This window comes from Rhinolophus sinicus, chromosome 18 (assembly GCF_057876585.1).
Source record: "Rhinolophus sinicus isolate RSI-liver-muscle chromosome 18, RSI-T2T, whole genome shotgun sequence".
Lineage (NCBI taxonomy): Eukaryota > Metazoa > Chordata > Mammalia > Chiroptera > Rhinolophidae > Rhinolophus > Rhinolophus sinicus.
This window is the reverse complement of record NC_142518.1, coordinates 33,798,401-33,814,096: the sequence shown is the minus strand read 5'-3', so window position 1 is coordinate 33,814,096 and position 15,696 is coordinate 33,798,401. Positions and strand designations below refer to the sequence as shown.

At 38.0% G+C, this 15,696-nt stretch overlaps 1 protein-coding gene across 1 annotated transcript in view; it reads right to left on the bottom strand.

Moving 5' to 3' along the window:
- Positions 1-1,373: 1,373 nt before the first annotated feature.
- The window catches only part of LOC109438127 (amine oxidase [flavin-containing] A), a 59,078-nt gene continuing 44,755 nt past the window's right edge, over positions 1,374-15,696 (bottom strand). Inside the window, exons 10-15 of the mRNA XM_019717753.3 lie at positions 12,966-13,019; positions 8,062-8,119; positions 6,786-6,883; positions 4,784-4,895; positions 4,513-4,575; positions 1,374-4,320 (exon numbers count right to left, since the gene is read on the bottom strand). Coding sequence (XP_019573312.3) covers positions 4,174-4,320; positions 4,513-4,575; positions 4,784-4,895; positions 6,786-6,883; positions 8,062-8,119; positions 12,966-13,019 — 532 coding nt within the window. The 3' untranslated portion in view covers positions 1,374-4,173. The remainder of the gene's footprint in view (positions 4,321-4,512; positions 4,576-4,783; positions 4,896-6,785; positions 6,884-8,061; positions 8,120-12,965; positions 13,020-15,696) is intronic.

The window sequence follows — 15,696 nt, the reverse complement described above, 5'->3', positions numbered from 1 at the left end:
CGAGGTGTGATCAAAACATGCCGTGACTGTTTCAATTAAAAAAAATAATTACAGTAAAAGACTCATTGCCATTAATCCCCCTCAAAATAGTACCCCCCTCACTTCAAACACTCTTATCCCATTGTTCTTGCCACTTTCGGAAGCAGTTCTGGAAGTCCTTTTTTGCGAGTGTCTTTATTTGCGCTCTTGTGGCTGCCTCGATGTCCTCAATCAATTCAAAATATTTACCTTTCACGGTCATTTTGACTTTGGGGAAGAGCCAGAAGTCACACGGTGCCAGATCCAGTGAGTAGGATGGATGAGGACACATGATAAAGTTTTTGACAGAAATTGCCGTATCAGAAGTGATGTGACACGGAGCACTATCATGATGGAGAATGAAACTGTTTGCCCATTTCATGTTAATGCGTTGTGATCCATGATTTATGGCACACTTTAAAACATACCGTCTCTCAACCAAAGCTCACACCTGACTGACTGCACTGAACAAGTTGAAACTTGTCGCACACTGTTACTAAGGTTCAATGTGCCACTTCCTATATTGAAGATCCCTGCCTTTCCGTTGGATGGTACTTGGCAGAGGCATTCACCGTATTTTCCAATCACAATGGAAAGGCTCCATGTCACACATCACTTCTGATACAGCAATTTCTGCCAAATAAAAACATTACGATGTGTCCTCATCCACCTTATTCACCAGACCTGGCACCATGCGACTTCTGGCTCTTCCTTAAGTCAAAATGACCATGAAAGGTAAATGTTTTGAATTGATTCAGGACATTGAGGCAGCCACGACAGTGCAACTGAAAACACTCATGAAAGAGGACTTCCAGAACTGCTTCAGAAAGTGGCAAGAATGATGGGATAAGGGTGTTCGAAGTGAGGGGCGCATTTTGAAGGGGATCAATGACAATGTGTCCTTCACTGTAATAATTTTTTTTTAAATTTAAACATTCACCATATTTTTTTTTATCACACCTCGTAGAGTGCTAGCAACAAATGCATAAATCACATAATGTTGCCATAAAAGAATCCTTAGGTGCTATCAAGTGTAACCCACCTTTTTACAGATGGGGAGACTGAGGCAGAGAACCAAAGTGATTTGCTCAAGGTATAATAAGCTAATTAGGTGAAAAAGTTTGATTAGACTCCACATTGACTGATTGTTGCCCAGGTAGACAATATTCGAGCACTTAATCAGCTCCCAGGAAACCTTGGTAAAATATGAGTTAAACCGAACTATGAGAATTTGGAATCAATACGAAGTGGCTTTTTAAGCCCATCATCCATGGACAATGCCTCATTGTGACCTCCTGCTGTAAAAAGCCATTTAACCTTGGGACTATCAACTAAATAGAGGAGACATGTCTGAGTCAGGGGTGGTAGTGCACTTTATTAACAAACAAAACTACCATACAGGCAAAATCGTACTTCAACGGCAAAACACACACATATGCATACTCCCACGTGTAGCACTGGGGCACATTTTAGACAGAACATTAGGCATTGAGTTCACAAACAAACTTAATGTAGTTCAAAATACTTTGATATTTTTTCCTCAGTGTAGTATAAGTCCTTATTTAACAATTGGCAAAAAGGTTAACTTTTAAAATATAACTCTCGATCTTACTATGGAGTGAGGCCAACTCAGCCTCCAAAACTGTGAAGCAGATGCCTTAACAGGGCCATGCTCTATCGGCTGCTTAATACTGACTAGTTTCTCTGGGTTGGAGAAAAAAACCTGTGGTATCTTGGTGTTGGACAATCTCCTATATGGTGGGAGTTCTCAGCTCCGATTTCATGTCCATGCACATCGGGACTGGCATTCATTTTGATACTCAATCTGCAGCTTAATAGGGCTGATCTAATTAGGATAAATTAATTGGTTGTCTAAAAAGTTTAAGGGTAAACCACATACTCAGCTCGTCAACATTCAAGACATGGATATATTAACAACCTGATTACTATTAAAACTGTTGGCAGTTAAGAAGTTTTCCCCAAAAGGTGTGTCAGAACCAAGTTAATCAGTAGGTGAAGAGAAACAACTGAAATAGATCAGGGATGTGATTTATCAAAGCAGTTAGGTATAATATGTGATAACTCCTTGTGTACTGGAGCATATCCAAGACTACCAAAATTCCTAAGTTAGCTAAAATGCTTTTCAATTGAAAGATAAAGAGTGGCAGAAAAATCCTGCTCTTTGCTCTTAGGATAGGCAAAACAAATACTTAAGTCCTGACAGTAGGGCCATGACTTAATTTTGGATTTATGATAAGGTTGATTATGAAATACACCTGGGTTAGTTTCCTCTAGCAGTCTTTAATTCTCATTCAATAAAAAACAGATTAGGTTATCACCCTGTGAAGTGTGTAAATGTCTAATCACTGTTGTTTTATACACCTGAAACTAATAATGAAAAATATATAAAAATAGATTATGTTAAGAGGTTTTAGGCGATAACCAGAATATGAAATAAAATATTGAATATGGGAGAAGATAGAAGAAGCAGTAGACCCAACAGCTAAAAAACAATCATGTGACATTTTGTAGAGTGGCAAACACAATGGTATCACTCTATTATAAAAGTATAATTGAGGCATATAATGATTGACCTGATTAATAAAAAAAGATAAATTTGAATCTTAGCTTGTTTAATAACATGCTGAAATATGTCCATCAAAATTTTTATTGATAATTTGTGGCACATAAGAGTAAGCTTTAGCTATCTAGAAACTTCATTTAAAATGAAATGCTCATCAATGATGCAGAATAAGTTATTACTGTGTATCTACCACCTGTGTACCTGAGTTTATTGAGTCTTCTCAACTGCTTTATTTGATCGCATCTGTGTTTATTTTTTCTCATGTACTTATATTAAGAAAACAAATGTTTTATGGCCAAAACCTTTGGAAGGGGCTTTTGAAAATCTGACAGTTTTTAAAATGGGAATGAAAAGAGGTGGGCACTGTTCCTGGCTCACATTACTCCTTAGAGAACTTAGTCTTCATATGTGAAATCACTCAATTTTTTAAATAGAACTTAATAACTAAAGTAAGTGAATTTATAATGTAGAGCCCTAATTTCCTTTCTGTATTGATAGTCTCAACAAATAACAATATGAAATTTATAATGTGTATTTCAGTTATTTGAGAGAAATTGGCATGCTAATATTTACTCAAAGGTAACCATTTTGAAGATACATTTAAGTTAACAGATATGCCTCATTCTACTATGGTCATAGGAAAAATGAAAAAACATATATGCCAGTAAGGCCCTTCAAACAGCCAGGGTCTACTTGAAAAAAAAGGAAAATATTGCTTTCCTGAAATCGGTAGAGAATGTTATCATTGATGATGAGTGAAGTTATGTCTAGCCATCTTCCAGGAGGAAGAGAAGATGCCACATGCAGAGCTAGTCAGGGAGGCCTCATGGGCACATTCCTGCCATTAGTTTACTCTGCTCACCTGGGGAGCTGCACAAAAGTCACAGCAAGTCAATTTAATCATTTATGCTTTGGTAAACACAGTGCTTTCTAAGAAGCAAAAGGGAAAAATATACAAACAAGCTAGTGCTAAGACTACATGTCTAGAAACTTCACAGGAATTAGAAGTGGTCAAGAGATTCCTGAGGCAACAGCCCACAAAATGTTCCCCTATTGGTCTGCTTCCATTGCTTTCATGTATTACACCCTCATCCAAAGTGGGAGCTGTTCACTCCAGGAAGCTGTGAGCCTGTGGGCTGTGGATCTACACCTCACCATTTCCTAAGGACTGAAAAGATCAGGCTGGGCCTTCACCTACTCAACCTCTACAGACAGCCAAATGTTCATTTCTGCAATCATCAGGTACTTTATGTTAAAGGGGAGAAAAAGAGGACACAGACATTGTTTCCGATGAGCACTTTAACTTGAAATTAAGAAACTGATCACAAGGTTTTTTTATACTATCAATCCACACAAATCAGTCTACACAGACAAATAAGATGGAGCTTGATCTTACTGATTTTAATGAGGCGATTCTGTAATGTAAGTTGTTGTTACATTAACACTAGGACTAAACTGAGGGTTACATCCAGTGCACTTAAAGACAGTCTAGTGACATTGCCATTAATTTGTCAACATTTTGCTTCCGATGGTACAGGAAAAGAATAAGCAGAAAGTATGAGCCTGAAATTTCAGGATCGTGTCAGGGGCCTAAATTTGTACACCAGAAAACACAGGACAGTTACTGATGTGGAAAATCCAACGATCTTCAGCAGGCCTGGCACTGAAGGCAGGTTCCTCTCCCAGAAGGTGTGGGTGATTTCAACAGCTGGAACATCCTAGGTGAATGAACACAGATCATTAGCAGAAAACTCTTGCACTGACAAGGAAGGGAAAATACATATCTGTAAAATGAGTGCACAGATATGCCCTGGAGAGTGGCACCTAAAATTACACCAGAGGCTAGGAGATGAAAGGTAAGAGTTTTATGTGCAGTTACTGGTCTATGAAGATGAAGATGCTAAACTTACCTCTGATTCGGGCTCTTGAATGTATACGTCTTGCTTTTCCAGCTTGCCCCAAGCATTCAAGATCTGAAAGAAAGTGGCAATGGTATTATGAAATGAGGTTCTGTAGTTTTGACAGATTCAAGGTCCTGCTGGCCACAGATGAGCCCCATAAGTGGAGTGAGAGGGCAGAGAAGTAGACATATAGATTTATCAGTGTCAAGATCTAGAAAGACCAGATGCCAAAAAACACTAGTGGACTCAGGAGGGAGAATGGCTTGCCTTCCTCTCTTACCTGTCTAGCTGCCCGTTCTCCTGCTTCTACTGCTCCCTCCATGTAACCGCTCCAGTGTGTGGCTGTCTCCGTTCCAGCAAAGTAAATCCTGCCTACTGGTTGGCGAATCACCCTTCAAGGGAAGAGTCACACAGAGTTACCTGAGAAGGCACTGAGGGTTAATGGGCCAATCGCTGCCCTCATTTACCCCACAGAAGACAGGGTAACTCAAATTGTTTCAAAAACTCCTGTGAGACTCAGCCAAAGGTGAAAGGCTCCTCCTTGTTTCCTGGACCTGCACCCAAGGTTCTGAACTTTCAAGCCAGAGAGAATCAGGCTGTCAGATCATATATTACTAAGGTGTTGTTGACCTTTTCCTAGCCATCCAGAATTAGAATATAAGAACATGTATTATATACACAATTGGATTTATTTGCTGTATGTTTCCTGTTTGCAGTCCATTCTGCTCCCTACACTGTCTTTTCAAAGGGGTGTATTCTTTATGAGATCACATCTGATGGCAGACCCCAGCCATGGGTACTCTTAGGGTGTCAGGAGGAACTGTAGTGGTGAGTGGGAAGACAGGGAGATTAAATGATTTCTGGCAAAGGAGAGACCTGATGGATTATATGTCTATCTCAGTCACAAGATGTAAAGTACAGCATAGGGAATATAGTCAATGGTATTGTAATAGCTATGTATGGTGTCAGATGGGTGGTACACTTGTTGGGGTTATCACTTTGTGAGGTGTGTAAATGTCTAATCTCGTTGTTTTGTACACCTGAAACTAATTTTAAAAACACCTCTGTACAGTTAGTGTCTATAAATTTATCTGGAGTTGGATGGGGGCAGGGAAATGGGCCTTCTCTTACAAAGAGGTCTTGGCGAAGAGAACCATGGAAGGACTAGGCTGAATGGGCAACTCTCCCCCCTACCTTGTTGGCTTTGATGCCTACCTCATCTACAGCCACTTTCATGAAATCTCCTAAGCTGCACATCTCCACTCCAAAGGCCTTCACTTCAACCTACTATCATGCCTTTTTTCAATTCAGGAATGTTTGGCTTTATCTATTCTTGCTCCTAGTCCCATCTTACAGACTTTTACTTTGACTTCAGAACTACTCCACTTAATCAAGTGTCTTATCACTCATAAAGGGTATTTGATTCAATTAATAAAACAACAAATAAACAAATAAAAATCTTATGTAAGGGAAAGGTTAACAAATTCTTCCTTCTCTGGACAAATGTGACCTTGAGTTAACTTGCTAGCTCTGTCCCTTTGGAAACGTGATGAAGGGATAATGTCATCCATATTACCAGACAGTACTGCTTATGCTAAAAATGCCTCCTCAGCCTCACAAAGGTAAATTGCATCTGGGCCGGCAGGACTGGTATGAATTGTAAATACCAAAGTAGGAGGTTATCACTTTGGGCTTTGTTGAGTGTTGTGCCTCTTATAACCGGGCATGTCCCTTGCAGGGAACCGGGACACTATGCCTATGAGGCTGTTATAAGAGACAATGGCTCCTATGGGGCATGAGGCTTCTAAGCCAAGGCAGACTCCCCACCTAGTGTGATTATCACCTCCTCACACGTTAGGTGCATAGTGGGGACGCACCCCCCCCAAAGAGGAATAGATGATGCTGCCCTGTTGGCAAGATGTGTTTAGCTCATGTCCTTCTGTGTAGATTGATGCCCAGGAGCCTAGGGTAATCGTGTGAAACTAAATATCTAATTGAGCTCAAGAAGGCCCCTTGGAGCACACTGTAGCTTCTAGAATTTTCACATGTACTGCTGATATCTGAAATCCTCACCAGTGTTCTGCTATCATTCCATGTGCTGACAGTTATTGTTCTATGTACCTACATACTTATTTTCCTATGGACATCCAGAAATATACAAACTAATTACCTGGGACATTAGAAATAGGAAGGCTGGCTACTATTTCTAAAGTTCCCATTGAACTTATCTTTTTAAGTTTGGTGCATGTCTTGTATTAATCTGTATAGTGTCTGGGTAGTACCTTCCATATTGGGTCATGATCCCAGGGGGGAAGTAGGCAGTGTAGCAGCCCCCGGAGTACTGCTCTTCACACCAGTTCTTTTCTTCATAGTGCACTGGCTGCAGATCAGTGGGGAGAAAATGCCAAAAGAAAGACAAAGCGGAAATGCTGCCAGTCAACAATGAATGCTCTTTTGTATTTTACTTTAACAAAAAGTTCACACTTTTTTTAAAAAGGTGGTCCTGTTTTTCTAATTTAAGGGGAAACATGACAGTACCAAGTAATGACCTTTTATGAGGTACCAAGTGACAAAACATGTATACTTTGACTTTCTCAACTTCTTGACTAAGAGAGACATGAAGTATTTCAATATATGAAAAGGAGGGCATCTCCACAGATTCTGAAGTCTTTAAACCCAAGTCTACAGGAAACCCCATCAACAATCGGGTTCTGGAAAGGTGTGTTCAAATCTCTGGATTCTCTAAATAACAGACTTTACTTCTCCATATACCAAGGAGGTAGAAGATAAGCACAGTATATATGAAAGATTTTTTTCCAGAACACTTCTCTCAGCTAGAAAAGTGAATGATAGGAATCCTGCTAAAAAGGGGGAGAATTAAAGATAAAAATGTTTCTCAAGGGGCATGAGAGAATCTTCTCTGATTTCTTCCCCTAACACATTTTGCAAGTTTATTATTTGAACAGTTCAGAGATAATCCCCTAAAAGAGCCCCTAGATATTTAGTAGGATCTTCAGAAAGAATTTCATTCTTATAATTGCTTTCAGTGGTGGATTGAAAGCACTGAAATTCCTAAATGAGCTGTGAATTGAGTCTACAGATGGAAAAATAAATTAGTATGACTTTGGCCTGGGCAGAGAGTTTAGATTCAGTTATATTGTCAAGTATATACTACGGTGCTGTTGCCAACAAATGATGACATCTCTGGGATTTCATTTCACAGCAGCCAGTTGACACTGACAGGAGGGCAGGACCTCAGTTCTGGGAACGGATTTCATCCACCCTGGAGGTAATACCTGCAGCTCAAGGCTCTGATTCCAACTGGCTGCCAGTCATCCAGTGAACATTTAAAGAGCCTGAGGATCCAGTGCATCAGAAATTGCTTGTACCTGACAACAGCTTTCAATGGCCTTTAGTGATTGCTGAAGTTAATCCTCCAGTAAACACATTCCTTTATACTCTCTTCCTAAGGCTTTCAGGAAACCAGAATCTGCTTTGCTTTACCGTTTAGAGCACATAGAGCAGAATCTGCTAGGTATTAAAACTGGGGATTCTTACATGTAAAGCTTCTTCGGATCCCAGAACTTTGGAGTACAGCTCACAGATTTTTCTCTTCCTAAAAAAAAAGAACCAAAAAAAAAAAAAAAAGTTAACGAAGTAATTAACTGATGAGTATAGAATAAACACAGTGAGTTTCAAGTTCTTGTCAATGAACCAGATTTATCAAGGAAAAGTTAAAATCAGTGGCCTTCTGCAACTACACAAAATAAACACTTCTGTGAATGTCTGCATTCAAATTAAATCTATGCCTTGATACAGCCATTTGATTTAAAGATTCAACAGTACTTTCCTTTTTTAAAACATCTTAACATTTTTTACTACCCAATACCATATCTATTCAAGATTAAAATGGGGAAATTATTTTAAATTAAATTCAGTCATTTTAGGAATTGATTCTAAATCACTTTTCTGGAATATGTAGAATTCTAGAATAATCTCTTTTGTAAGTCTATAGTATGTATGACAGTATCTCTTAACCATCCTATATTTATGTTTCACAGGTCCTATGAACATATGATGCTCATTTAATCTTTTAAGTATAACATAAAATATGCTATACCAGGAGAGGTCTATAGTTGTTGCAGTCCAGTAATCTGCCACTTGAGAGAATGGTCTGTGGACATAGTATTCCAAAGGCCATCTGGGAAGTGGGCATGATGCTTTAAGGAAGTGACGTTACCTTAAACAGTTGCTAGTTACGCTCCTAATTCCTTATGTAAATGCCATGGCACAGATTATGTTTTAAAAATCAGTAGCTTAATTTATCTAAGGTCCTCTTGAAAAAAGATATATTTTAAACTCACAAACACTCTTGGTGAAATTAAAAAGTTCTAATTTACTAAAATCACCTATTTTAGAAATGAATGGTTCTATGTAGGGATTTGTTTGAATAGGTTCACACTGAGGCCATTGTTAATATATACTTTTGGTATTTACCTTCTTTAGTCTTTATATAGCTTAAACATTGAAAGTGCTCTGACAATGTTGACCAAAGTGTCCACTTGTATACATTTTTTTGGCATATATATATATATATATATATATATATATATATATATATATACACACACACACACACATATATATACACACACACACACACATATATATGCTCTCCCTGTCAATTTATCTACATGTTTGTGTGCCGATGCTTGAGAAAGGCCTTGACCTCTCAGTATGTGAAGATGTAATGTTTCTGTATTTCTGGAGGCTTCTATAAATTAGATTGTAATGTTCAAAATAAAAGAGATCTCTTTGTGTTGGTTGTCTAGCTGACACTCTGGGCTTATAGAATCAGGTCTGTGCCTTTGATTACCTCTGAGGAGGCTATTTTACAACTCTGTGAGCAGTAGAAAACTGATAGTAATATAAATTATTCTTGTCTACTGAAATGGAAATGATTTTTTCCAGTAGAGATACAATTGATATCTGCATAATAGAAAAATGTATTCCAAAGATTGTTTTATTTCCCTAGTTTTGCATCTGTAAATAGTCATTCCAACATTCTTGAATGTATCTGCATATCTATATCTATATCAACATCTCACTCTACACCTGTTCCTCAGATTCTCCTGTATACCAGCTTTAACCTTTTATAGGCACTCATTAATTAATGAACTAAATAAAATCTTTGACATCTCTTCAAAAAAAAAAAAAAGTGCTCTGAAATATTTGTTATAGGCTAACAAGCAACAGGAAAAATATTTGCTGAAAAATGTGGCAAAGGGTTTAATTCAAATCTGTAAGGCAAGCATTAAAAGCTGAAGAGACAAATGGCCAAAATGGGGGGCATGGGAGGGAGGAAAAAGGTTATACTTACTAGTAATAAAAGAAACAGATTTTAAAGATGATGTAATATTGCCAATTACATTAGAAAACATTTTTAAAACGTGTCCCCAATTTCCCTGAATAATGTTGGACAAAATGTAACCTTATAAATTTATCCGAATGCTCATGTTTACACCATTTATATAACTCTCAGAACGTCTATCTTGTGGATATACTGTATTAAGTCAGGAGGAGGAGGTGGAATTACAAACACTGCTTATTGCCACCATTTTACCATGGAAAAATTTAAGGGAGAGACATATGCCACTCCTGAGGTGATGTCACACAACATTTACGTAGCTATGTAAGTTCCGGTATAGACAGGAATAGTTTGGTTTCCCTTCAAGAAGCTGTTCACACTACAGATCAATAATAATAAAGGAAAAGAAGAACTGGAAATCTCAAAACTACTATCCTCCTGTCTGTCTCTGTCTAACCCAAGCCCCTCATTTCAGAGATGAGGAGGCTGAGGTTCAGTGCACTCAATAGAACTGTTCAACATCATTCAGCTAATTAATGGTAGGCCTGAGGCTCAACTCTCCTAAGCATCCTGCCTGTTGCAAGTGCTCAATAAAAATTTATTGAATCAAAATCCATCCTCAGGTTTGTACGGTATCCTCTTTCCCACTCTATGAGATAGATGACTGATTCTTACCTACTTCACATGAGTGTTACAAGGAATAATTCCAACATTTTAAGTCAATTAGAAAACAAAAAAACTATTGGCAATGAGGCTTAACTTATTTTGGGGACATGTAATAAAATCTTTATTAAAACAGAGGCAAACCTAAAATCCAATCAACCGACGTTACAGCTAATTTTTTATTCATGAATGATAAATCAGTAATAAAAGAAATATTCTTTACTGCATTTCATATGATTAGATGAGTCAAGGATGAGTTCATGCAAACAGTTCAAGAAATTATCTTCCCCATCCCTTCCCTTCCTCTCATTAAAATTAAAACTGCTTGGAAAAATTATGTAAGACAAGGATGTTGGAGCAATGCAATGACTGACTAGTTGGGCTCTAAAAATAATAGAACATATAATAATGACGGCCCAAAAGGCCATTGTATGAATCATCTTGTAGTTGAATTAACCCACTGGTTTCTAAATCTGGCTGCTCATCATAATCATTTGAAACGCTTATTAAAAAATACAAATACTCAGGCCCCACTCCTAACCTACCAAATCATAATCTACCAGCCTCAGAAAAATACATTTTCCAAACATTGCTTTTTAAATTTAAGTATAGTTCGTATACAATGTTACATTACTTATAATAGTTTCAGGTGTACAGTATAGTGATTGGACATTTTTATATCTTACAATGTGATTACCCCACTAATTGTAGTAATCATTTGTTAATGTGCAAACTAATCACAATATTGACTATATTTCCTTTTCACCTTTTCACCCATCCTCCCACTCCCTCCCCTCTAGCAAACATCCTTTTGGTCTCTATTTCTGAGTCTGTTTTTGTTTTGTTTATTCATTTGTTTCTTCTTTCTCTTCTTCTTCTTCTTCTTCTCCTCCTCCTCCTCCTCCTCCTCCTCCTCCTCCTCCTCCTCCTCCTCCCCCTCCTCTTCTTCCTCCTCCTCTTATTTTTCTTCTTCTTTTTTTGGATCCCACATATAAGTGAAACTATATGATATTTGTCTTTCTCTCTCTGGCTTATTTCACTTAACATAATACCCTCTAGGTCCATCCATGTTGTCTGTCCCAAATGGCAGGACTGCATTCTTTTTTATTGCTATATAATATTCTATCACACACACACACACACACACACACACACACACACACACACACACCACATCAAAGATCCTTTGGGAGATTTTGATGCAGCCTGGTCTGGGAACTGTTGCTCCAGTCAATGACATATTCAGAGTTCTAAGGGTTTTGTCTTATACAAATTTTTGAGAATTTCAAACACCATGTGGAATCATAACCAAATGTCTACATCCAGGCGGGTATTTAGTTTACTATTAATAAAGAGTGAAAGCAGAAAATCCAAAAGAAAATGTCAAGCTTAGTGTGGTGTAATGAAAGAAAGTATACATTAGATGATATTACTGAATTTGTCACAAGCTAGCTGTGGAGCCTTGGCCAAATCATTTCCTGTCAGTGGACCCTAAATTCTCCCTCTACTGTGTGAGTAGATAGACACAAAAATAGTTCCCTTCCTGACATCAAATCTCATGGTAGCTCAAATAAACAAATCTGTGTGCAAATGTGGGAATTTCTATAGTCTATCCCTGATTTCCAAGGTCATCAAAATAACTCTCAAAGCAAGGGCTGCTAGTGGAGTTGCTGTTAATTTTTAAATTAAATGTGGAGAGAAGTACACATTGGTGTGTATTAGTTCTCTTCAAAAGCTAACAAAGGATTTAGGGCTACCCTAAAGAAGGGAAGCAGAGAAGTTCCCAGAGGCAGCTCCCCCAACAGCCAAATGACTGCTTCCAGGTAAGATTTTATTTGAACAAATGATTCAAAGGCAAAACAAAACAAGAAAAATACAACAAGGAAGAAAGAAAGAAAAGGAGAAAGAGAAAAAAAGTCATTGTCCTGAAACTGTTTTATACTAGGAAGCTCTTGGGAGAAGGGGACATCAGAGCTGTGTCCTAGAATATAGGATATAAGGGAAATATAAGGGAAATACTTTTACATACATAAGTTGAAACACAAATGTATGGATTTGCTTTTCAGAAAAAGTACATGTCAGAGAACCTTGGAAAAGGACTAATGGTCTTGCAAGGTGATTGGGACTCAATCTCTAAAGCTTTTTTTTACAGATAATGTCTTTCATGATTTTTATCCATCCATCTTACATGAAAACCCTACCTCTCAACCACTGTAAAATAATCACAAATATGTAAAACTAAATTAATATATGCACATAGACAAGGACTGAGTCGAGAAGGCTGTAGCAAAATACAAAATGGTTGATTTTTTGGGATTTTGAGAATATTATTGAACTACCGTGTTTTTCATAAAGCTATTATATTGTTGTTAGTGCAAAAAGCACAATATAAAGCTAACCTGTTACATATGTTTCAGAAGTAAATTCTTACCTTACGTCTTTATGGAGTTTAGCAAGGTGGATAGCTTTTCGAGCAAGGATGAAACTGGAGAGAGAGGTTACATTTGAATGATTAGGTGACAGTGGTTTATTTTTTTTTAATTAAAATTTATTGAGGTGACAACTGGTTAGTAAAATTACATAGGTTTTAAGTGTGCATTTCTATAATACACCACCTATATATATCACATTGTGTGTTCACCACCCAGAGTCAGTTCTCCTTCCATCACCATATATTTGATCCCCCTTTACCCTCATCTCCCACCCCCCTCCCCCCTTACCCTCTGGTAACCACTAAACTATTGTCTGTGTCTGTGAGTTTTTGTTTCTTTGTTTGTCTTGTTCCTTTGCTGTTTTCAGTTTTATATCTCACATATTAGTGAAATCATATGGTTCTCGACTTTTTCTTTTTTTAAAAAATGCATCCAACTTTACTCTTATGATACATGCACTTTTCTGTATGTTACATTTCAATATATATTTCTTAAAATTTTTACTGGGGAACACTGGGGAACAGTGTGTTTCTCCAGGGCCCATCAGCTCAAAGTCATTGTCCTTCAATCTAGTTATGGAGGGCACAGCTCAGCTCCAAGTCCAGTTGTCGTTTTCAATTTTTAGTTGTAGAGGGCGCAGCCCACCATCCCATGGAGGAATTAAACCGACAACCTTGTGGTTGAGAGCTTGCACTCTAACCAACTGAGCCATCTGGCCACTCCTGTTCTGTTCTTGACTTTTTCTGTGTGACTTACTTCGCTTAGCATAATAATCTCAAGATCCATCCATTTTGTGCAACTTTATCTTAAGAGTTGCCTCTTTTTGAAGTGTTCTTGACTCCACCTGCTCAGCATTAAAATCACCCACACCCTCCCATTATTTCCCTTTACTAGAGCAAATGCCATGCTGTCTTCAGTCTACCTCTGTGTCCAAAACCCCTGGTAGGCTGTGGGCTCCTAAGTGACAGGTGACCTCCTACTCAATATTTTACCCCCAAAGTTTAGCACAGTTCTTGGCATACAGTAGGAAATCAAATGTCAGATGAATTAATGTTGGATTAAGTGAGTATCCTGGTAATGACTGTTGCCTTCTGCCACAGGCAACAGTCATTACCAGGGTATTCATTTTATGCTTGATAAAAGCTGAAAAACCAAATATAAATAAGTGCCTATAGTGGATGCCATGATGGGCCACCCTGATCCCTCTTCAGAACCAAGCACTCATACCCTCAGCTCATAGCTGAACCCTTCCCCAGCAATCTCACTCTGCAGCTGAGAACTGACTGACTCAAGATCCCCCACTCTCCCCACAATGACTGGCTGGGGGGGGTGCGGTGGGTACCAAAGCCCACCCTCTTGCCTCAGTGCAAGGTGCCTCGGAAGGACCACCCAGCTCGAGAGTTCACTATGGGATGGCTTAGGACTCCATTGGGACAAAACTGGAGCCCAACTTCTCCCTTTGCCTGATCCTGATTCTTTCCCTTACCCACAGGCAGTGATCCCCAGAGCACTTCCCAGTGAACCTCCTGCACCCAAATCTCCATCTCTGAGTTGGCTTCCTGGGAAATTGGCCTAGCACAATTCCCAAATTTAGTAACTCAGTAAAATTCAGTTATAATCTGTCTGCTTCCCTTTAATCAAATAGATTCTATTTATTATACTGATACTACTAATAGCATGTATATTTTAAAGAATTGATTTGTGACAATAAGTCCTTAGTTACAGTAAACTATTATTAGAAAGCTTTCAAAAATCCAAATAAGCTAAGGGACAATGAAATTATTTATTCATTTAAAAAAGTTGAAAAATTGTATTTCTTTTGTTCTAGACAAAAAAGACAAGTAGACCAGGACTGAAAATGCAGGAGATGAAAACAGATATTCCATCCTCTCCCTCATCCCCAAATTAAACTGTTTCTCAATTTGATTGGCAATTCCTTTAGACTTGTTATTCGAAATCATTCTGGGAAGCAAAGATACAAAACATATTTGTGCTACTCCAGAGAATAGTATTTCAGAGGAAGTTCTGGACTGTTTAAAAAATTTGAACTATTGAACTTTATGGGATATAGTCATAATTTTGCTTATGTTATCACATGCTAGTAATGATTTTAGTTAAATTTTATGTTTATGTAAGAATCAATCATCTTAGACTCATGCAGTATTTCAATGAAATTCACCAGTATCTGATGAAAGTAAATTCTTTATCTGAAAACCTTTCTAGATTTTGGATGCTTTTTATAGTTCCTTTTCTAAAGGGCAGTGAGTGTTGGCTATTTCTGCCAAATCTCAAGTCAAGAATGAAATAAACTCTTTGATCTAAGTCTAACTGTGCACAACTATCCTTTAAGTTCACTTGGTGTTTTATTGAGGAAATCAAACATGCTGGCTTTGGGTTGGGAACATTTCACAGCTCTAAAGTACAAGCTCCTCTCTAGTTTCCAAAAGACCTTAGTTACAGTTATCACAAACAGTGCTGGGCAATTAACATCCCTATCTTCAAGGCTTTCCTTGCCCAGAGCAAAGAACAGGGTGGAGGCAATATAGTTTCAAGGCAAGAACAGGGTGGAGGCAATTGTTCAGATAAAACAGATGAGGATATCACCTTTTAGAAACTGCCTAAATAATCCCATTACCATCTGGAAGGCTTCTACCATACATGTTCTTGTTTAAAAAGCTGAAGAAAGCCAAGAAGGGCAGGTGCCACAATATCTAACTCTCAGGGCAAGAA